Source organism: Spermophilus citellus (genome assembly GCF_964194105.1).
Source record: "Spermophilus citellus genome assembly, chromosome: 11".
NCBI lineage: Eukaryota > Metazoa > Chordata > Mammalia > Rodentia > Sciuridae > Spermophilus > Spermophilus citellus.
In genome coordinates, this window is record NC_138192.1 from 105,501,365 (window position 1) to 105,516,660 (window position 15,296).

Sequence of the window (15,296 nt, forward strand, 5' to 3'; positions counted from 1 at the left end):
ATATTAAATGTTTTCACCACAAATGATAAATATTTGAGGAGACAGATTTGCTTTCCTTGCTTTGACCCTTATATAATGTATACTTATATTGAAATATCCATGGTACTCTCCATAAATGTGTACAATTTTATGTATCCATTAAAAATGAAACAGGAAATCATCAATGTAACAATGAAATAATCAACAAATGAATACTATGAAGTAATTGTAGATAAAACCTATTAAGAGTAATTCATTTCTACCCAGTGAAACAGTAAGTGAAACACTTTGCTTTCAAATATGGAACAATGAAAAATCATACCCATTTTCCAATTCCTCTATGAGATCATTCTGGTACCTACTTTCAGAATAAAAGATACGAACATAATTTATTATATTTATTATATATCTATATTCTTATAACTTATGCTAATTTATACTATACTAATCTGTACTAATTTTAATCTATTATACCAATTTTCAATGGTCTTGCAAATAAAATTATCTATAATTCAGTTAATTTTTAGGGGTAAATAATGCTGATTATAAGCAGTTCATTAAAAGATAAAAGTAGTTTCTGTTTTCATAGTACAAAACATAAGAATGGGTTACTGGTCAACTACAGATTAAACATTATCATTCTTTATTCAACATACATCTAACAATACCTGACATTTTAGTTGTACTTATTACAAATCAGGAAAGTTTAATAATATCAGTCAGTATTATTTTCTCATTTGCTGTTAGATCACAAATGAGAAAATATCACATAGGCAATGTTTATCCATCTAGCCGGCAAACGGGAAAATAGAACCCAGGCCTAGAGTCTTCCATTGGTACTCAATCAAGTCTAATTATTTATTGTCTTCTGTCTGGGAAGTCCCATAGAGCATGAAGTATTGATTTAGGAATTTTCTGGACATGACTGTGTTGCAACTTGTTCTTTTATATCACTTCTTAATATATGATAAATTGTTCTTATGTATGCTATGATGAGGCTGAAAAACAAATTAAGCCTGGCTATTTAATAAACATGGATTATAAACACTCAACTGCCTTCATAATTACTAACGGGGGTCCTGACATTCATTCCATGGTATGAAGGACTGCAGGGTGCATTGTGCACATCTGTGTTGAGCATCTTTACCTCACAATGGCACAGCCTCTCTGCACCCCAGAAGGCCTGGTTTCAAATGGAATTGGGTGAGCCTGGTTGTTCCTCCTGATTCACATGGGGATTCGCAAAGCCATGACTGGGGAAGGGGCTTTAGATACTGGGGAGGGTCTTAGGATGAGTAGAGAAGGAGTTTGTCAGAAAGATCAGGAGTTATTCATGGCCAGAGGACAAGAGGAATCTGGACGAATTATGGAGAAAAAAAAAATACAGTAAAACAGGAAGGATGGCAGCATCAGGTATTTCATCTGCTGAAACCCTTTGCTCTGGACATGTCCATATAATACCCAATACTAGAAGTGAGGGCCACACATTAGTACATGTCTTTAGTATTTATTTGTTTGATTCACTCAGTCAGCATTCCCCTTTTGAAGCCTCTAGAGTCAGACTGCCTAGTTTCCAAATAGGCTCAGCTGCTCTCTGGGAAAGGGATCTTAAGCCAATTGCTTATCCTCCCTTGGCCTCAGTTCCTCCTCTCTAAAAGGAGCATGAAGTATCTCCATGGGGAGAGCCTGCGTATGAATAGACACCATAGTGAACAACACAAAGCCAAGAGAGGGAGAAAGAAGTCTCATGGTTTGAGTTTCTGTTTCCAATCTTATCTCAATGGAGTGTGCTCTTTGGATCTTCTGATTTTTATGAGGAAATTGATTCTTAAACCAGTTTGTGTTGGATTTGCAACCAATTTTTAATGTCTAATACAAATCTTCTTCAATTTGACTTGGATCATATGATTCTCTTTGTTATCTGTATAGGGTCCTATACACAAAAGAATATATGTTTATTAAACATATAAATGATCTAAAATTTATAAAAATTCTAAAAAATACATTAATTTAATCACTTGTGCATCAACATATCATCCTAGGTAATTCTAATTCAATGTAAGTGTGTCTTGGCACAGGAAGCAAATTCTTCTGTAGAGAAACATATTAGTCCAGAGGACCTTGTTGAATGAATAGAATTCCGAAGAAAACTGCCAGGAGAGGCCAGAGATTCCATAGGAAAGAACTAAATTCTTTTCAACATAAGCATCTCAGTGATCATCTGCTCCCTTCCTTAACTTCCCTGAGCACCATTCTTCCGTAAAAGGTGGAAAAAATAATATCTACCTTACAGCTCAAAGGATCTCATTTATAGGACTAAAAAGGACACAAATGCTGTTTGTTGTTCACCTCCCCTCCAGATACCTGGGGTTCAATTGGTGATGAATATACACCTGTCATATCAAGTACCTACAGGTGTTAATTTTTCCCCCTACTTAAATACATAATGGGAGTCACATTTCAAGAAGATCCGTGCAAACATACGCGATCATATTTGGATCTGGGGTGTGATCTTTGGTGGAATATTCAGTATCCTCCTCAACTGTGAAAATAATGGTTTCACTGGCATTTGACCCCTAAGGTTCCCTTCAGCTCTGCTTTTTTTTTTTTTTTTTTTTTTTTCAGGGCTCCAGAGGGTAACTGTAACGCACGTTCCTAACAGGGTCTTTAAAGGGTTTTTCCTGCCTTTTTGTACCTGGGAGCTGCCGCTCCTCACCTCGAGGTGTTCTTGGTGGGCGTGGCGAGAAGCACCTGCTCCCGGGCTTTCCCTGAATCTTGCTCCAATTTGCTTATTTTAAAGGAGTAGTTCTGCAGTCTCCTAGCTATTCCCTCAAGTGTGCTTTATGAGATCCAGTTTCAATCTCCCGGTGGTAGCTTTCAGGTCCCGTTACAATTCCCTAGAGCTCCGAGTGCGTGTGTGCGGGAGGAGAGAATCGGGGAGAGACAGAGTTGGGGCACGAGAATCTAGGCTCCAGTTACCTGTCCTCACAGTCGCCGCGCAACACCGCCAAGCGCGCGGCGGGGCCAAGGAACGCCGCGGCCCCTTTAAGAGCCGGGCCCAGGCCGGCTCTGGGGCCGCGGGAGCCCAGAGCGCCGCGCGCCGCAGTGGAGTTGGGAGCGGGCGCAAAAGTTTCCTCCCAACTCCGGCCTCGCGCGCCGCCGCCGCCGCCGCCCACTCCAGCCCGGGGCCTGGGGCCGGCCCTGCCACCGTTGCCAGGGCCAGGGCCAGGGCCAAGGCCAGCTCAGGGCCAGGCCGGGCCGAGCCTACGGTTTCACTTTGGCGGTCGAGCAGCAGCCGCCTGGGCCGGGCCGAGCAGCAGCTGGAGGAGCGGGCCACAAGCCGTCGTCACGGTCACCGGCCACCTGGGAGGTAGCCCTTCCCGCCGCCGCCCCCTCCTCGATTCCCACCCGCCAGCGGCCTCCTACGTAGGTGGAAGGGGAGCTGCCGCGAGCCCCTGTCCCCGAGGGGTCTCCGGGGAGAGGTGCCGGGCTCCCGGGCCGCCAGCGCCCGGCGATCCCCCGAGTGGGGGCTGCATCCGCGGGGCCAGACACCTGTCGGTCGGACCCGGCGCGGTAGACCGGAGCCAGGATGAAAGTAACTGTGTGCTTCGGCAGGACGGGCATCGTGGTGCCCTGCAAAGAGGGCCAGCTGCGCGTCCGGGAGCTCACCCAGCAGGCGCTGCAGCGGTACCTGAAGACCCGGGAAAAGGTGAGCGCCGCGCGGTGGGCGTGCAGGCAGGACCCGAGAAAGGGGGCGCGGCTGCTGCGCGGGCTACCCACGAGTGCCCCGAGGCCAGTGCACCTGCCAGGTGCTCTGAGACCTGAAGGCGCTGTTAAGGAGACTCACAGCACCCAGGCGACTATTGGGCTCATGTTGTGGCTACAACTTTGATGTGTTGCTAACATAAGTGACTCAGGTGCCTTTGGGCGTTTGTGTGTGGAATGACAGCATCCCATCGCCCTCAATTGCGGGCTCCTTAGAAATAAGCAATCTGGGACTCCAAGCCAAACTCACCAACTCGTTGCTCTTTAATATGATTTCCAGGTGATTGCACTACCCTAAGAAGTTTGAGACTCACAGGTTTAGAACTCTTTTGCTGGGACACTAGGTGCTGCTCACTTGAAGTGTGATTTTTGACCCCTTAAGGCCCGCCTCACTTAGGCTCCGTGGAGTTAGAAAGTTTATTGGTGCAAATAACACTTACACAAAGTTATAACTGATAAGGCCTTTGGAGTTTCAGCCTCATGAGCTGTCCTCTTAAGGATCTGGGTAGGGATTTAGGTGGAAGGATGTTATTTGCCTGCATCAATCAGTCTACATTGAACGCGTTTTCAGTTTAACTGTAGATTCTATGAGCAATTACTAGGTGAGTCCTGCCAGGTCCTGAGTGACTATTAAAATGAGGAAGATGCCCTCAGCTCTGTCCCTGAAGTCAGTAACAAGTAAAAATTAACTTTTTTAAAAATAATGCAATACATGTGCAGAAAATCTAGCTATGTTCTAGAATTCACTCAGGTGTTTGGGTAATATGTGCCTTTGTGCCTTTCTTAAATGAGCACTTTGAAAGATATCTTTTACTTTGTTGAATTCTCACATGGAACATTTTATATGCCCCAAATCCTCTTCAAGCAGGACAAGTCACAAACTCTTGTTTTAGGTGCCAGCAGTTCTCTTGATATTTGTTCTCATGTTATGGGATTACCTAAGTAGTGTACATTGGCCAATCTGGGATGGAAAAATGTAAGTTTTAATTTCTTTTAAGGTCATAGGATATCCAAAGTAATCAAGTAGTTTTGTTTCTTTCAAGTATATAGTAGAGGAATTTAAGAAATACCTGTACCTTCTATGCTTCCACTATGAATTACTCTATAGAAAAATCTGATTCTGGACAAATACATGTGTATTTTACTTTGAGCATCAATAACTGGAGGATAGTACAGTGAAAGGTTTATTGGGATATTAAGTATAATCTGTGAAGCTGAACTCTTTGCTGATAGAATTGAGATGAGGGAAAAAATTTAAGGTGGTCTATAAAGCAATATGAGAATTCACCCCTTAGCATTACTACATTAGCATGTATTATTTATATATGTCAGTTAAAAACAGATCTAAATGTGTAACCAATTGTTTTTGAAATCATATTTCCTTAACTTCTGAAAGTTGGCTAGGGTTAGGAGTAATGATAATCCTTTAAGATATACTATTAAGATAATAAATTTATTTTTAATTTATTATTAAAAATAATTTGACCTCCCAACTCTTACACATTTAGAAGTTTACTACAGGGCTAAGTTGTCCAAATATGGAGGTAAACCACAAGCTTCTAAATAACATTCAGAGAACTAACCAACTGATTTTTAATGCAATGTAATTTGATCTTAAAAGGTGTTAAAAACTGTTGGGATTCTGGACTGGAAGCATAATTTATATCAGAGAATGTGCAATGTAATTGCATTGATCGGTTTACTATTAACAGACATTACATTTTTCTGTGTTTACATTTATATGTTAGTGAATGTGACATTTAAAGGTTACCTGCAGCTTATAAAATTTTCCTCATTTTTAGCTTTTAAAGTTTCAATTTGACAAGTGGTGTTTTCCTCCTCCCCATACTCTTTTCCTCTAGTTTCTTTTTAAATAATATAATCATAACAAGGCTCAACTGATAAATGGCACTTACAATGGAACAAAAATGTCAAGAAATACTCTAATTCTCTGCTTTTATTCATTGAATTTTAAAAATAATGGAAAAAGGCCATAAATGTCAAAATTCAATTAAAAAACAATTTATAATAAATTCACTTTTCTGTAAATTTAGTGAAAGATTTAAAAGATTCCCCCCCCCCCCCCCGACAGCAAAGTTTAAGCCCTGCACTCAGTAACAACTAACGTGTATTGTACTTATTGCATGTAGCTTCTATGCCAGGAACTTTATGTATATTACATGACTTCACTCTCAAAACAATCTTAGAAGGTAGATGTCCCCATTTCACAGATTGGGGAAAAAAGGCATGAATAAAAAAAATAGTAAATTTGAATTGGATTTTCTATCAGTCATTAACAACTTCACCTCATATGTTATATACCAGAATATATGCATCTTTTTACAGATTTTGAAAAGACAATTGCCCCATACTGATTCCTCAATATAGCAATCTCCCTCACCACCCCAGTAATGGGGATTGATCCCATGGCCTTACATATGTAAGGAAAATGCTCTATAATTGAACTATACCCAAGCCATGGGACATCAACAAATTTCTTTTGATTATATCTTTCATTTTTCAAGTGTACATGTCATAGGGAGAGGGACAACATCTGAGACAAATATTGTAGGATTTTCAAAGCAACTATAATAATAATCCTCAGCCTAATTACAAAAAAAAAAAAAAAATCAAGATCTTTTAGTCATCCAGGTGGAGAGAGCTATAATGAAGCAAACACAGTGACTGGAACATGAATTTGAGTTTTCCACTTTTGGGGGAAATATATTTTTCCTGAATAATTGATATTAGAGAAAGGTAGATTTTAAGATTAGGATGGAAGTTGTAGTTTCTGAGGTTTAGAAGGTAGGGGAAAGCCCATAGAAGCCCTTCTGGATTTTGTAAACAGCATCAGAGGAGTAACCACCACCTGTTGAGAATAAACAAAGAAAACTGGTATTTGTGGAATGTTGGGAACCTGCTGAATCAACAGAACAGAAGTAGGTGAGATACTTAAGAACCAGGGAACTCTTGGGAAAGCTCTAATGATATTCTGAAATTTGGGACTTTGAGGTTCCTGCTGCCCATGAACTCCCTTAGAGAGGTGAGTTGTCTAAGGGGTGAGAATTACAGGATGCCTTATCTTTGGATCCTGGTACTTTATCAGTGTCCTGGGCTCTAAATCCAATTTAGCAAAGTAGTTAGTGGAAAGGTGATTGTCTTCTTAAGTGGTCAAGATGGGAATCACTGAGTAATTAGTTAAATTTATCATCAAAATTACTGGTGTCACAGGTGAATGGATAATTGAATCACAACCTGTAGGGGTTCTCAATCTAGGCCTCCAATTTTAATGTTTAACATTTTGAACAGGACACATTCCCAAGTCCCTTTTGCCATTTTTTTTTCATCCAGTGGGTATGGAGTGGAGCCTAGGCATAAGTATTTCAAAGAGCACTCCAAGTTATTCCAAGCCCAGCCAGAATTGAGAACAGGTTATCTAGCACTCATCTTTTGCTTTTGCTAAAGTTAAAACTCCACTTTAAACTCTTTTGATAGCAGATTCTATGTCTTAGATACCTGTAAACTACCCATTCATTAGGTGACTGTCCCTCTATTCTTACCCTGAATCAATTATTTCCTGGGAAAGTACTCAAATTATGAAATTGCACATCATGAGTCCAAGTGAATAGGAAGAGACTCCTATAGTAATAAGAGTGTATAGTGTGTTCAGGAGTTCAAATGATTGAGATAAGAAGTTCATGAGCTAGTGAGCATGCTAGAATTTTAAAAATGCAAACGTATGGATCTGACTGTATATATGAATATAGTTTTTATTAAAATAAATATTTGATAGGCTTTTCAAAATGAAGCTTTTCTGTATTCAGCTATTTTGGAGAATTTGTTTTTATAAGTGGAGACCAGCTTTCCAGAACTTGGAATTCTCTGATAAGACTAACAACTCCATGATTAATTGTGGGATCAGGATGTAAGTGAATTTGTGCAGTAACAAAAATCTCGTATGATATGGTGTGATATTACCCTGGAGAAGTAGGCCCTAACGTGAATTTCTGAACTTTTCAGCATGTGATGCCTTGTTACCTAAATAGGCTCTAAGGTTCTTACGTACATAGTTTAGGTCCAGACTGAATTCCTGAAATGTTTATTGGGTGTTTGACTTAATTAAGTGCTTTATTTCCTATTCAGTCTTCTCCTCTTCTTTTGTATAGAGTAGATGTTCTTCCCTGAATGTGGATAGAACTGTTTCACTATCAGCTCTAACTTGCTTTGGCTTCTGCCACTGGACTAGAGTATTGAAAAGCTTCTAAATTTGTAAACATTGGGATCCTGGGGTCTACTGTGACCCACAGACATATTTTCTTAGGTCTTAATGATCTGTTCTTATTTAGTTATCAGTGTCTAAAATTTTTGAGATTTCACATAAAAATACAAATTTCGATCATCTTTTGGGGAAAAACAAATCAGAAACTCTCATAATACTGGGCTTTACTTTCCCACATGACATCTATCAGTTGGAACTAAGACACCTCTTTTGTCTTTAGAAGGAATTATTAATGCTCCAGTCTCCATTATTGCCCATTGAGGGTAAATGATTATTGTTGGGTTTAACTTTTCCCTCTGTTCTTATTCTCTTACTTATGGCCCACTTAATGCATTGTTGCTATTTGTCTGGCCTCCTGGAAGACACTTGAGTTATGTCCCTGGACCGTCTCTTTCTCTCTTCAACATTTACAACCTGCACACAAGGTTTGCTGACCAGGGGTTGACTGCAGTTTGGTTCATTTGAGCTAGGGTAATTGCATTGTGTGGGATTAGGAGCCACAACTCTGATATGGAGGTTGGTATCTTGGGCTCAAATAGCTTAGTTAGTGAAGTATTCATTTCCAGGCATTCTGTGTTAGAATCTTTTTGAGGAAGATGGACAAGTGGCATTAGATTTTTATGAAACTATTTTCTAAAGAGACTGAGAGTTAAAATCATCTGAGGAATCACTTAAAAACTCAGAGCTTTAGGCCTATCTTGGAAAGTCTGCAGAAGTGCATCCCAAAATAACCTTCTGGTACGATGGAAATGTTCTGGATCTGTGTCTAATAGAATAGCTACTAGAAACATATGGCTGTTAAATACTGAAATGTGGCTACTGCAAGTAAGGGACTCAATTGTATATTTTAATTCACTTTCATTTAATTAGCCACAAACAGGTTGCCTATATGAACAGTTCAGGTTCTGTGCTCTTCTGATGGTTTCTCTGAGCTGCTTCCGAAAACCACTTCCTTAAAGCCTGGATCCCAAGCAGTTCTTAACTTGACATTCTTAAAGATGTTGCCACTTTGTACTGATAAGAACTTTGCCATTGGAAAAGGATCTTCATTTATTCTTTGTTGTTGAGAGGTGGCAGAGAGACTCTAAATCTGAAATCCCCCATGTAAACAGTAGGGATAAAAAAGCAGCTGGACTGGAGAGCAAGTCAAGGCTTGCCCCAGTTTTTACCTTGCTGTACCAGCCTGTGAATGTACCAGGAAGAAATGGACCAACAAAGAGCCATTGAACCAATTTCTGGACAATTATCAGAACCATTTTTAGTGAAACTGAGATGCTGCTTGACTATAAAAAATACGAAATATTTGAAGAGTATGTTTCCTATATCTCATACTTTCCTGATTTTTCTGCCTTCCTTACTGGCTATTATCAGTCTCTTTGGCTCTTTTCTTCCTTCCTCCACTACAGCCTGTCATTAGCATGCCCCAGGACGCAGTTCTTAAACCTCCTCTGGTCTCTCTCTACTTATTCTGTGGTGAGTTCTTCTAGTAATGTGACTCCACATACCATTTGTATAGCTCCAGTGCAGATCTCTCCTCTGAACTACCAACTCCATCCAGGGCTCTCCTTGACACTTTTGCTTGGATGTCAGGTGGGCACTTAGCACTAAAAGCATGTCCTGGTCCCGCTCTCCAAATCCACACCTCTCATAATTTAACCATGGTATTAGAAGGTGATACCATCCTTCCAGTTGTTCTAGACAGAAGTCCTCATCCTCATCCTTGATGACTTCTTTGCTCTCATGAGTTTTCTGTTTTTTTTTTTTTCTTAAAGTTTTCCTATTTCTGCCCTCTATACTCCCCACTATAACTCCTTCTCAACCTGTAAGCTAGGGTGATCATTCAAAATCTAGTCAGGTCCTGCCATTCTTCTATTCAAGGTCCTCTGATTGCTTCCATCTCTCTCATATGGCCTATAAAGTGCTCCCTGACCTGGCTATCTGTGCAGAAGAAAGTTAACATGGCAGACCTGAAATTGCAATCCTTAGAAAGTCTTGCTTGAAAAGCTTGGCCCTTGGCTAGCATCCTGTCACTTAGATTTGTGGAGAGTTTTCATAATTTCCCTATAAGAATGTCATAACTGTCCCAAAACTGTTTATGCAAACGACATGACTTTTGTTGAATACCTGCTCTATTTCAGGGACCAGGAATTCTAGGATTTTCACATGTTAATCAAAGGGTGCCTTCCTGACCAGTCCCTAATAACAGCTGTGGGTGTGGAGTCTCTAATAATTAGTTTCCCTGTTGGGTGACATTTTACATGTGCTATCACAACTCATTGCTGGGGGAATTAAGCATGTCCTCTCCACAGTGAAGACCTTTGGAAGCTTATGCCTAGTCTCCTCCAGATTTCATGTCAAATTCCATTTCCTTTGACTGATTTTGCTTTGTGTTGTTTCACTAGTAAGTCATAACCATAAGCATTCCTCTGCTAAAGCCCTTGAGGCCTTTTAGTGAACCACTGAAGCTGGATGTTCTTGGGGACCTTGACATTTGATATTCTACCTCTCCATTCTCATCTTCTGTTACCTGTCTGTCTCTCACTCTGCCTCAGCCCCTGCCTCTCACATGTTCTCCAACTTCTAGACAAGTCCCCAACACCCATGTTGTTTTCTTTGCCAAAAATATTTTCTAACCATTGTCCACCTGTCTGCTTCCCTCATCCTTTCCATCTTAGATGATTGTTTCCTTCTCTTACAAGCTTTTTTGTTTATGCTATTTACAACTATAAGCCTCCAACCACCCTCTCTATTGCACCTGACACTCTTGTCAGAGCCACAGGTTCAGCAAAGACCTCTACCTTTATTGAACTTGGTATTCTAGTGGGAGGAGATAAAAGATAAAATAAGCCTTAGGGTAAGGAGGGATGAATTCTGTGGGTAGAAATAAAGCATGAAAAAGCAACAGGGAGTGTGTTTGGAGGGGTTATAGTTGTAGGCATACAATTATGTTACAAATACACTCACAATTTAGTCAATTTGTTTAAAATATTTGTATCAATTTTTTAAAAGTGGAGAGTTTTCATTAAATTGGATAATGAATCAGATACTATTTCTATTAAGGTCTCATTACCCAGTTGATTACTAGGTTTTCACACTCTCCCCAAATGAGCTATTCTCAACAAGATTATCAAGATCTGGTAGCTGAAATTCATGGTTACCTTTTATACTTATTCTTGTTGCTATCCCACCACTGTGTGAATTTCTCAGAACTTATAAATGCCTCTTTCTCATTTTAGTCTTCATAAATACCTCCTATTCTACTTCTTTCTGTGCTGATACCCTGGGGTTCTGGCTTTGTTCTCTATCTCATCCTGTCCCCAGATACACACCTCTAGCCCTCAGTGCTCTCCAGACCCCAACAGCTGCCTTCCTCTAGACTTTATCACCTGGAGGTCCCATTAGAGCAAAACCATCTGCTTGCCCATCTGTATCTGCTTGCCCAATCCCCCTTGGTCTGTTGCTTTGTATGGGGTGCCATCATTTAATTGGTTTTCTAATTCAGAAACCTGGAAACCTTCCTCCATGGTGACCTACCCTTTCTCATCCTCTACCACATGTCACAAAATTCCTTTGATGCTTAGATGTCACATCTCATGCATTTGTGGCCTCCTTTCTACCCCAAGGCCACACCACTTCTCATTTCTATAGAAGGAAATTACAGCAGATCCTTAGTTGACCTCCCATTTCTACCGTTTCTCCTTTCCTCCAAACCATTCTTCCTGTAGTGAAAATCTAATGAAGCCCTCAGTGCTGCTGAGAATATTTAAGTGGTTCCCTTTGCTCTTAGTGAAAACCCAAACTTTGCTGCCCTGCCCAGTTTCTCTATTCTTTTACTCCCCTTTAAATTCCTATTGGCAGTTTAGTGTTTACTCAGGCTTTTCTCCATCAGGGTAAATCCTGCCCATCCTTTGGAGTGAGTCTTCCAGTCTCCTCTTTACTAGGATCCCCTCCCTCCTTTTCTCTTTCTGTAGCTCACAGACCTCACACTTGTGTTCCCAGAGCTCGCCATGTCTATGTTTTGGCTTTGTAAAACACACTTTATATTACACTCTTTATTAGGATCTGCTGAGTAACGGCAGCTCCCAACTTTGCTTATCACAGCAAAGTTTTTCTCAGAATATGTGAAGGATTCATTGGGAGTTTTGGGGTTGTCCTGAAAATGGCAGAAATCCCTTCTGCCTGAATTTTACTGGTGAGACTAGCCATGTTCCCCAAGTGCACTGGCTTGGGAGAAGTAGCCCACCTGGATATCACCGAGTAGCCAGGCAGGCTCTGCTACATACTGCGACCATTGTATCTCCCCCACTACTCTGTGAACTGGTTGAGAACAGAGTGTGTCTTGTTTGTCTTTCTGTCCTTGTTTTCAGCACAGTACCTGAAACATAGTATGGGTTCCAAATATTCTTGTTAAATTACATTGAATTTTATATTTCCTTTATAAAGATGAGAATGACCTTGTACTCAGCAAAGGGTTTGTAAGTTTGAAATTGTTATATGAGGTAGACTTTTTTTTCTTTTAAAAAAACACTCTAAATGCAACTTTTCTCTTGATTATCGTCAAATGCCTCATCATATCCACATTTGCTGTAGGCAGTAGTTTAGTGGTCCATTACACTGATTGTCTTGAATAACAGCTTCAAATTCTGACAGGTTGACTCACTTCTTAGATTTTTTTGAGACTGAGTGCTCTGTAGCTGATTTTCAATGAAGTAACATCAGAGTGACTTTGCTTCATGAAGATTTGTGCAATGCAATCTCTTAATATTTGAACAATGTTTGATTTTCAAGATAGTATTCATTAATTTCATGTTGATTTTAAGGACGATGCTAGATGATCCCCATTTTGATGGTTTCTCTGTTTTTGAAAGGCCTGATGTCTGTCTTGGGGGCTGCTAAAATTAGGTCTGCTTCCTGGTGCTGGGTTTAGCCATTCTTTTGATTGCAGGGCTCTCACTGGATTGCAGTGTGATGAGATCGCAGGATATCATGAAACAAGCTTGTTAAAAAGGTTTTAGTCTCAATTTAGTTTCTATCAATCAGACGCAGTGCCAAGTATCATCTAGATATACATGGCCTATGTTGCTCCTGTCCTCTACTTCAGGGTGAGGTTATTAAACTCTCTGGGTGGTTCTGCACCCTGGCTGAGTAGGTGATACGGCCAACTTGGAGATGGAAACAGATGACAGAAAGAATGTCCTCAACTTTTGGCTAATGTTAGCAAGAGCAGGGAGCACATTCATGGGGGGGAAATGATCAGATCTATTTTATTGCTTCATTTGGGGCAGAAAATAAGGGTCTACAGGCAGTTGCATTCAGAGATTTCTGATGCCTTTTAAGGCAGATTTAAGATAAATTTCACCACTATTATTTTAGATGCACAAGTCCTCTAAATATGACCTCTAAGCGACATTGTGCTATTGACAAAGGATTTGAGATAAATCTTGTGCTTCCCTTTATCAGCAGAGAGGTGGCCTGTTTATGCAGAGGGGTATAGAGGTCATGGGGTACCTACATTAAGAATGATGGGAAGCTGAGCATGGTGGTACATGCCTGTAATCCCAACTGCTTGGGAGATTAAGGCAGGAGGGTTGCAAGTTTGAGACAACCTCAGAAACTTAGTGAGACCTTGTCTCAAAATTAAAAAAAAAAAAAAAAATGGGGGGGGGGCTGGGGATGTATCACAGTGGTCAAGCACCCTGGGTTTGATTTCCAATACCTCAAAAGGGGAAAAAAACAAAAGTATAATGTGAAATAGCTGCAGTCTCCTAATTGTATCTGCATACCATAAAACAAAAACAAAAATTCATACTCAGTGAGGTCTCAGACCTCCAAGTAGTACTTTGCTACCGTTTTCTGTAACAAACTTAAAGTCACTTTAGTCACTTGGGAGATGATTTAGGGAACGACTCTGAGTCAAGCATTCATATTTTCTGCTTGGGTTATAGAGTAACATAAGTCAGGCTTCTGGACAAAGAGGGCAAAGTAGACATTGTAACCAAACATACATATCATGATAGAGAACTGTGGAAGTGGTGGGGTAGCTTTGCTTTGGGCAACGATCACTCTGAACTGTACCTGGGCAAGCTTTTGAAGGATGAATGGATATTCAGATTCTTACCAGGGCAGGCAGTGAAGGATGGGGAAGGTGGGTGTTTTTGTTTGATTTATTTTGTTTTGGAGGTGGAAGCAGGGGAGAAAAGGATAGTGTTAATGGCATGTTTCCCAAGAGTGATTGTGGGAGGAAGTACTGAGGGAAGAGTTGGAGTCAAAGCCAGGAGGCCTTTGTTATGACTAGCTAATGAGCTGGAGGAGTCCAGTATTCTGGGCAGGGTGGGGACCTTGTTTGATTTGCTTTTGTATTGATTGATCTGGAAAATGAAGATAGAGGGAGCTGAGACTGGGGGTGGAGGAACTGGCTCAGATCCTGCTGTGAGAGTGAGTGGAGCTTAGATGATTGAAGCAGAAGAGGAAATGAGCTTTGAGGATTAGGGGCCAAAGCTACCAAGCTTGGGGGTTGACTGTGGTCAGGAATACTTAGGGGGAGTTGGGGAAGAGGTAGCAGGCTAGGCTTTGCCCATTCATGGTTCAGTGGGCGTTTCAGTGAGTGCACCTGTGTTCTAAGCCACTGAGGCCTGGGAATACAGAGCTAAGTAAGACATGGTCTGTGCCCTTATAGTGCACAGGTAGGGCTAGGAGAGGTAGGAGACTAAGGACAGATGAAAGGGTTTATGAGTACTGTGAGGGCCTGGGCCTGGCTGAGATCATAAGCCATGACTTCACAGAGATGCCAATCTTCTGCATGAATTGTTCAGTGTTGAATTAGATTCTTGATTCAAGATTGGGATTTGAGTGCAGATGTGGTAACAATGTGTCCAAAGGAATAAAAGTTGTTAGAATAAATTAATGAATGTGTAAATAAAATCAAGGGCTTTTAGACTGTTTTCAATAGTCACATCCTGTTTGCCCCAGCAAGACCCACTCCGTACCTTCTCCAGTCTCCCCTGAGACCCAGGAGGCTGAGCAGCATCGACCCTCTTGCCCTCTGGCTTTTAGTTAGAGTTGATCAGCCCTTAAGGAGAACCCAGCAATAGAACAGAGGATGGGTAGCTCCCTTCCTACCAGGTCATGGTCAGCTGTCTGTATCCTTTTCTAAAAGGCCATAGCTCAGGTCCAGTGACACACCCATAAGTCATTCTTCTCTGTGTCAGATCACTCCTACCCTTGGTTCCATGGGACTGAGTCTATGGCAAGGACTTACCACTGTCTAAACACT

At 40.9% G+C, this 15,296-nt stretch overlaps 1 protein-coding gene across 2 annotated transcripts in view; it reads left to right on the top strand.

Annotated features, from left to right (window-relative positions):
- The first annotated feature begins 3,435 nt into the window (after positions 1–3,435).
- Positions 3,436–15,296, top strand: part of PARD3B (par-3 family cell polarity regulator beta) — a 1,004,964-nt gene continuing 993,103 nt past the window's right edge. For both annotated transcript variants that reach the window (XM_081260439.1, XM_081260440.1), the window contains exon 1: positions 3,436–3,688. In XM_081260439.1, coding sequence (XP_081116565.1) covers positions 3,569–3,688 — 120 coding nt within the window. In that variant the 5' untranslated portion in view covers positions 3,436–3,568. The remainder of the gene's footprint in view (positions 3,689–15,296) is intronic.